Consider the following 9159-nt stretch of genomic DNA (forward strand, 5'->3'; position numbering starts at 1 on the left):
AAAGGCTCATATTTATTGACATGCCTCAATGGGAGGAGTGGACATTCAATGGAACACCTCTTGCAGTGAAGTTGTTTCCAAGTCTCAGGAAGTGTCTTATTGTCAAATGCCCAAAGCTAAGAGTTCTTCCTGATGACCTCCACCGAGCCACCAACCTCAACGAACTGTACTTGAGACAAGCATATGGGCTAAGTGAGATCAATAGCCTCCCCTTGGCTTACAAGCTTGAGGTCACAAATGGCAGAGGGTTGAAGAAGATTTCTAGCATCCCGTTATTAAGATATCTTGAGGTGGGTAACTGTCTCAACTTGGAGTGCGTGGAGAATCTCGACAAGCTGCAGCATTTGGTGTTGATATGTTCTGAGGAAACGGAGCAGCTCCCGCAGTGGTTCCAGGACTTGATCGAGCAGCATAACAACATGGCCAGCAGTCACAGGAGTTTGAAGAAGTTTGAGATGCACTGCAATCTTCAACTGCTAATGAGCTGTCTCGAAGGCAATGAGAATTGGGACATTCTCAAGCATATTCCTGTTGTCAAAATACAGACATATTCCAGCAAAGAGTACATCCGATATACCATGGATCCCAACAACTATGATGCAAACATTCCTTCTAATTGAGTAAGCCAATTCGTCTATCTTCTTCTGAATCCTCCTTCCCGTGTAACCATACAATTCTTCCAAACACCTTGTTTGTTTTTGCAGGATAGTGTCAAAAAAAGCTATGCTTTTTTCAATTGTACTGATGAAGGTGTGATTTGTATGGTGCTGTTTGCATTTGCTTCTTTCTACATTTGGTTTGATTACTTTACATTTGGTGAAGGTGTTATTTGTATGTATTTATGTTTGCATTTTCTTCAATTGTACTGGTGAAAGTGTGATTTGTATGGTGTTGTTTGCCTTTGCAAGTCTGTACGTATGTATTTTCTGTATCTGGATGTAATGAACACATTCATATAGGACCTGTCCTTTTTTTTTTGTACATCTATTTGTTTCTCAACCATCTCTTAGGTCGAAGAGTACATACTCTACACCAAAGAGCCCTACAACTCTGATCCACATGTTGCTTCTGATTGAATAAGGTGATTCATCTATCTCCAAAGCCCTTCTTCACATACAACCTTTTAGTCATTTCAATCACCTTTCTTTCTGCAGGATGGCATCAGCAAAAGCACCGATCACTTTGTGTGTTTCTTCAATTGTATTGGTGAAGGTGTGATTCTAAGGTGCTGTTTGCATTTGGAATTGAACTGGTAATATTTGTTGGTGCGGGAAGCATTCGATGATCGAATTTGTATTTTGATTATGTTAAAAGATTCAAAGTTAAGCTGCTTTGTTATCTAATATGTTTGATTGAGATTACAAGAAAGTCCTAAGTTTACTTAGGCAAAAGTCTTAACTACGGTTAGGTAGGTGAAAATCCTAGAGGTGTTAACCCTAAGTGAAAAAAAATCCTAGCTGCGGTTAGGCAAAGGGAAAATCCTAGGAGGCGGTAACCCTAGGTCCTAAGGGGTGGTAACCCAAGGCGGGAAGTCTTGACGGATCGTAGCTTTAGGCAAAAATCCTAGGGGGAGTTAACCCTAAGTTGAAATCTTGGTGTCGCGAACCAGGTGGAAGTCTGGGCGGATCGTAGAGCAAACGTCCAGCACGAAGATCGGAAGCTTCGGACGCTGAGCAAAAGTACAGTCGGTCTAGAGGACCGGTCTGGCAACATGTAACTCTCATGAGTGGAGTAAGTGAGGACGCGTTCTCCGGTGAGGGAACAGTAGGCGTCGGTTCGACCTAGGGTTTCCGGTCAGAAATTCAAAGTCAGAATCGGACAGTCCGATAACTGTCTAAATATTTATGTTTGTCTTATTATTATGTGCTAACTTTGTGTTGCAGGATATGTTTGGTATTTTGGGACTAATGTATCTTGCAGGGACAAAATAGCACGGTTTACCTCGGATGAACAGTACCCGAGGCGCCCTCCATGGAGCTGACAGGCGCCTCGGGTGTAAAGGTTGAGGAGACTACGCAGCAGAGCTGGAGGTGTCCTCATGGAGAGTTGAGGCGCTTCAGACGGTCTTGGAGGCTCCCTCCAGGATGTTGAAGGCGCCCTCAAGTGGATAGACGAAGACTTCTTCGGAGCTTATCCGCGCTGCGAACCCGTCGGTGATGGAGACGCCCTCAAGCGGATTGAAGGCGCCCTCAACAACCTTTATAAGGAGATCTTGAGCAGCAGCAAGAGATATCACAGTTTGGGCAATCTTTCTTCAGCGCACTGCTAACGAGACGATCCGGCTGAGCTACAACAAGACTCCGACGACCCGAAGTCTCAAAACTTCAATTCTTTGTTGTCGGTATAGCCTTTTCAGTACTGTTTTGTAATAATATCTTGTAATCTTTTGCGTAATTATAGTTGTTGCCCAAAGTAAATGTTCAACGAGAATGGGCCTTGGAGTAGGAGTCGTCCCAATCTCCGAACCAAGTAAATCTTGGTGTCTCTCAGTGTTTGTTTTATATTTCCGCTACATTTACTGTTTTACTCTTTTAGTTTTTCCGAAACACAAGTGAAAGTCACGAGCACTATTCACCCCCCCTCTCTCTCTCTCTATAGCGCTTTTCGCTTCAACAATATCAACTTCAATTTCATCCTTGGAGTTACTTGTCTTTCTTAGGTTAAGATGCATCAAATGGCTTACTTTCAGATACTCCAGGGTGTCAATTTTTCAGAGAAACAAGTCAATTTATAGAAGTTTATTTCAAAAGACCAAGTTAGGGAGGATCTTCAGTTACAAATCAGGATGAGATACAGTTGAGAAAGATTGCAATGTTGCAGCTTCATGTGGTCTAATTGGCACATGGCATGTCTGCGGCACTCTTTAGATATGCATACCCCAACCTTCTCCGATTCACAAGCAAGCGAAATTTTTAGAGTTGCAAAGGAGGCCTACAGCTACAATGGGGATTCAGGCTTGTTGGTGGTGGTGCTGAAGGCAAGTTCTCAAGTGGAAACTGAAGCACTTTTGACAACATTGTTATTCTTTCTCTTTGTGCATTGATTCAGAAAGGCTTTTGAAAAGCAATTCCACCATTTTCAGTTGTTTTAAACTATGGAAAGGTGATCGAGGTCATCATGATCATGTGCTCACTTGAATTAAGTAATGAGGTAAGGTCTTGTTTATCCCTATTTTGTATCCTGAAATTAGTTTGTTTATTTATGATTCATCAGAACAAGTTATTTAGGCTCTTATTTATATTTCCTTTTAGTTACTTCTATAGTTAGTTGGACCTGTTAGATTATATAATTAATTAGAATTATTTGTTTATAGTCTTGAGGGTAATTTAGTCTTTTACCTTTTTAGTTATGGTTTGTTTAGATTTTTTCTGTAGATTTTTTCTTTAGACTTTTTCTTGTAATTAACTATATAAGGCCTTGTACTCTTTATCTTTTGATTTATACACATAAAGATGACTACTCTTTTTCTTTGGCGTTAATTTCTACATGGTATCAGAGCCTTTATTTCTATTTTTTTGATAATTTGATCGAATCATTGTTAATTCGATCTACAATTTTCGCGGATCGTACAGTTTTGATTGGGTTCCTTTTGTTTTCGCAATACTTGGTTTTGTTTGGTGTTTTCGCAATACTCGTAGAGAAGAACAACGTCTTGTCCAGTTCTTGATGGCTCTTCGCGATGACTTTGAAGGATTGCGTGGAACAATTTTAAATCGTAGTCCTCTCTCTTCTGTTGATTCAGTAGTACATGAATTGCTAGCTGAGGAGATTCGCCTTAAGTCCCAGGTTGATAAGAAGACTATTGCGTCATCTACGCCATCAGTTTTTGCAACACCACAACGATCTATGCCACATAATCAAAGTAGGTCGACTTCGAAGGTTTCTATTGATGAGTGTGCCTATTGCAAAGAAAAAGGACATTGGAAGTCTCAATGTCCATTACTATTGAACAAAGGTAAACAACATCAGCAGCAAAGATCTCAGTCCCCACCATTGCAACATCAGAATGCTTCGTGGAAATCTAGTAATCAACCACAGTCTGGTAATGCAGTGGCTGCCCCTCTTTAGATCCGCATATGCTTGAGCAGTTTCAACAATTCCTTGCTTCACAGCCCTCTGCCATGTCTGCTTCTTCTCATATAGGTTTGTCATCCTCTAGTGCATCAGGTATATCTTCCTCTTTATGGATCTTAGATTCTGGAGCCTCTCATCATATGTCACCTAACTTGTCATCTTTTATCTCCTTATCTTCTAATTCATCTGTATCAGTTATGACGGCTAATGGTACTCCGATGCCATTATTAGGTGTTGGTTCTGTTGTTACAACTTGCTTATCTCTTCCCGATGTCTATTTTATTCCTAGTCTTACACTTAATCTTGTTTCTGTTAGTCAATTGTCTGAGTCTGGATATTTAATCTCTTTTTCCTCATCCAATTGTTATGTGCAAGACCCGCAATCTCAGAAGGTGATTGGGATAGGCCGTAGGCAAGGGGGACTCTATGTTTTGGATAAGCTTCAAGTACCAAATGTTGCAGCTTCTAGTATCGATTTGTCATCTTTCTGATTGAGTCGTTCTTCTTCTGATTTTTATTTGTGGCATACTCGTCTAGGTCATGTTTCAGCCTCTCGTTTATAATTTTTAGCTTCATCTGGAGTATTAGGAACTTTAAAAAGTCATGATATTTCATATTGTAGTGGTTGTAAACTAGCAAAATTTTCTGCACTACCTTTCAATAGAAGTCTATCTTTTTCTCCTAATCCTTTTGATCTTATTCATTCTGATGTATGGGGGCCTTCTCCTGTTACTACAAAAGGGGGATCAAGATATTATGTTTCTTTTATTGATGATTGCACTCGCTATACTTGGGTTTACCTTATGAAACACAGATATGATTATCTTACCATCTTCAATAACTTTAAAGCTCTTGTCAAAACTCAACATTCAGCAGTTATCAAGTGTTTTCGTTGTGATTTGGGAGGTGAATACACTTCCAATACTTTTTCTCACTTACTTGCATCAGAAGGTACTATACATCAAACATCATGTCGAGAAACACCTGAACAAAATGGGATTGCAGAGAGAAAACATAGACACCTTGTTGAGACAGTCCGTTCTTTCTTATTGTCTGCAGATGTTCCTAGTATTTTTTGGGGAGAAGCAGTTCTTACTGCTACTCATGTAATTAATAGGATTCCAACTTCTCACAATTCAGGTTTGTCTCCTTTTCAAAAATTGTATGGTCATCTCCTGATTATTCCTCTTTACGTGTTTTTGGTTGTACCTGTTTTGTTCTTCGACCACACATCGAGCGTGATAAATTGTCCTCTAAGTCTGCTTTATGTGTCTTCCTTGGTTATGGTGTTGGTCAAAAGGGATATCGTTGTTTTGATCCAGTCAGTAAAAAATTATATGTCTCTCGTCATGTTGTGTTTCTTGAGCATATTCCTTTCTTCTCTATACCTCTTCTATCACATGACATGACTCATGCAGATCTTATTCACATTGATCCCTTCAGTACCGACACCGACGAAGCCTCCCCCACGGCTACTCTTCCACATGACAGCTTCAGTGAATCTGGTATTCTCGAGACACCAGCTCCAGCTCCAGCTCCACCTCCACCTCCACCTCCCCCTCCTGTGCCTGTTCCATCACCTCAAGAGATTGCGGACAATCCTATTCGTCGGTCTACACGTCCTCGTAAGTCTACTAGACTACCCGATTTTGCTTATTCTTGTTATTCCACTTTCTTTGCTTCTTTTGTTGCTTCTGTTCATTGTCTTTCTGAGCCTCTGTCCTATAGAGAAGCTGTTGGTAATCCTCTTTGGCAGAATGCTATGGACGAGGAATTAACTGCTCTGCATCATACTCATACTTGGGATTTGGTACCTCTACCACCAGGAAAATGCGCCATTGGTTCTCGTTGGGTCTATAAGATCAAAACTAAATCTGATGGTTCTATCGAAAGGTACAAAGCTCATCTTGTTGCTAAAGGTTACTCTCAGGAATATGGAATGGATTATGAGGAAACTTTTGCTCCTGTTGCTAAAATGACCACTGTTCATATGTTGATTGCTGTTGCCTCTGCTCGTCAATGGAAAATATCTCAGATGGATGTCAAAAATGCTTTCTTGAATGGTGATCTTCAAGAAGAAGTGTATATGATGCCTCCTCCTGGAGTTTCTCACCGTTCTGGTGAAGTTTGCAGGCTTCGCAAAGCTCTCTATGGACTCAAACAGGCGCCACGTGCTTGGTTTGCGAAGTTCTCCATGGTAATTACCTCACTTGGCTTTCGTTCCAGTAATCATGATTCAGCTTTATTTGTCAAGAGTACGCGTACAGGTCGTATACTTTTGTCTTTATATGTGGATGACATGATTATTACCGGTGATGATTTTAATGGAATTGAGTCCTTGAAGTTTGAATTAGCTCATTGTTTCGCTATGAAAGACTTGGGATCATTACGCTATTTTCTGGGGATCGAGATTGCCTCTTCACCTAAAGGCTATCTTTTGTCTCAGTCAAAGTACATAGCTGATCTATTTGAGCGTGCACATCTCACTGACAACAGGGTAGTTGATACTCCCCTTGAGACTAATGCTAGGTACTCTCCTTCAGATGGTTCTCCTTTGCCTGATCCTAATCTCTACCGTACAGTTGTGGGAAGCTTGGTGTATCTCACTGTGACTCGTCCTGATATTGCATATGCTGTACATGTGGTTAGTCAGTTTGTCACTGCACCGACCACAGTTCATTGGGCTGCTGTTCTTCGCATTCTTCGGTATCTTCGAGGAACTCAGTTTCAGAGTCTTTTATTCCCTTCTACTTCCTCGTTAGAACTTTGTGCATATTCTGATGCTGATTGGGCGGGTGATCTTACGGATCGTAAGTCGACCACCGGCTTCTGTATTTTTCTTGGAGATTCTCTTATCTCTTGGAAGAGCAAGAAGCAAGATGTTATTTCTAGATCCTCCACAGAAGCTGAGTATCGTTCCATGGCTACCGCCACTTGTGAGATTGTTTGGCTACGTTGGTTGCTTGCAGATATGGGAGTTTTTCTTCAAAAACCTACTACTCTTCATTGTGATAATCAGAGTGCCATTCAGATTGCGCGCAATACAGTTTTTCATGAGAGAACGAAGCATATTGAGATAGATTGTCATTTTACTCGTCATCATCTACAGCTTGGCACTATCACACTACCTTTTGTTTCTTCCTCACTACAGATAGCTGATATGTTTACCAAGGCTCACTCCGCTTCACGTTTCCGGTTTTTATCTGACAAACTCTCAATGCTTCTGGCTGTAGCATCGTGAGTTTGAGGGGGGATGTTAGATTATATAATTAATTAGAATTATTTGTTTATAGCCTTGAGGGCAATTTAGTCTTTTACCTTTTCAGTTATGGTTTGTTTAGATTTTTTCTGTAGATTTTTTCTTTAGACTTTTTCTTGTAATTAACTATATAAGGTCTTGTACTCTTTATCTTTTGATTTATACACATAAAGATGGCTACTCTTTTTCTTTGGCGTTAATTTCTACAGGACCACCGAAGGAGCAATTCATTTTTGGGTTTTAGTTGCATGACAAAACATTAAATCAGGTTTCATCCCATGGCATATCTGAATCAACTTTACAAAAGATATTTCGTGCCAATCCAATAAAAAAAAGTTTGAACAAAACCTTCCCGTTTTGATGTTGTTTGTAAAGGTTTAAAGTTGGTTTCATATTAGGCAAATCTCTATGTCAAATATGCATTTGCAAGCTCATCTTGGCATTAGCATTACCGGTGCAACATAAAACACCAATAAGTGTAGATGAAGTTCATGTAAATTGAGGTCAATAAGATATTAACAAGAGAAGTCTCACAAGTGTAAATAGAAATTTGAATCAATCAAGATGATAAAGTGATGCCGCAGATAACTATTAAATTCGTTGATTTATGCATGAATATAAAAAATGATCTTTTAAACATATTGATTCGAAAGAATATCAAGAAATAGACATCCAAAAACTACACGGAGCTTTGAAGAAAAGAAGAACGGCATGGTCAAATTATTATTAATCAAACTCTCTTCAAAATATGAAACAGACACTTATATAAATCTCATACACTAAGACTTGAAGAAATGAAAGAAATTTTCATATATAGATCTCAATTTCTATTTTTAAAGAAAGAAAAAATCTTACTAGAAAAAAAATAATTAACATAAAGAAATTAATAACAAAATGATGCTTATAGGCAACTCATAAATACCAGAAATGTCAAAAATATAAAATATCCTAAATACTAGAAATGCCAAAAATATAAAATATCTTAAATAGACTCAAAATTTTAAAATTATAAAATATAGAAATTAACAAAAATATCGTAATATCAAACTCGATAAAAATATTAAAAAATAATAAAATTATTTTTTCCATTCCTATATCTCAAAGTTAGCCAAAGATTCTATTAGAATTATGATAAACTAAGTATTAGTTGACTAATGGATGATTTCTAATAACACAATTAATAAATATAATGATGTGTTTAAACAATGAGGATAGCAAAATCCTTGACTAATGGATGATTTCCAATGACACCATCAGTAAATGATGTCTTTAAACAATAAAGATGGCAAAATCTCAATCCATAAGGTTCAATCTTGATTTTATAGTAGTGAATGAACAAGTCTAGATGACAACATATCATGGGTGAGTCTATTGATATGCAATAATTAATTGACTAATGAAAGTAGTCCAGTGATAATCAACAAACAATCAATTAAAAATTGTAAACAATCAAATGAAATTCATTATGGATGATGGCCGAAACTACCAGACCAATTGACAAATCAACAATAACAATCGATTGATGGATATCAATTAGTACTATAAAAGGAACCCAAATGTCATTCGACTAAAGCATCAAAAATCCTTCAAGCTTTCACCTAATACTCATTCTACAACATTCTTACGGTAACATGTGTATTCCATTTTTCTGGAGCCTTCAAATTTAATTTTCTTATTCTTTACATTTTGCAATTTGGCATAAACATAAACATAAATATAGGCGTAAACATAAATATTGACATAAACATAAACATTGGCATAAAATTTAATGTTTATGGCGTGGAAGATTAGGACATGTTAATTACGATGTGTTGCGTAGATTATGC

General features: G+C 38.2%; 1 protein-coding gene across 1 annotated transcript; it reads left to right on the plus strand.

Moving 5' to 3' along the window:
* Positions 1-1089, plus strand: LOC121977895. Its single transcript, XM_042530301.1, has 2 exons — positions 1-620; positions 705-1089. Exon 1 carries the CDS (start codon positions 21-23, stop codon positions 618-620), a length of 600 nt encoding a protein of 199 aa, XP_042386235.1. The 5' UTR covers positions 1-20; the 3' UTR covers positions 705-1089.
* Positions 1090-9159: the final 8070 nt, after the last annotated feature.

This window comes from Zingiber officinale, chromosome 4B (genome assembly GCF_018446385.1).
Source record: "Zingiber officinale cultivar Zhangliang chromosome 4B, Zo_v1.1, whole genome shotgun sequence".
Classification (NCBI taxonomy): Eukaryota; Viridiplantae; Streptophyta; class Magnoliopsida; order Zingiberales; family Zingiberaceae; genus Zingiber; species Zingiber officinale.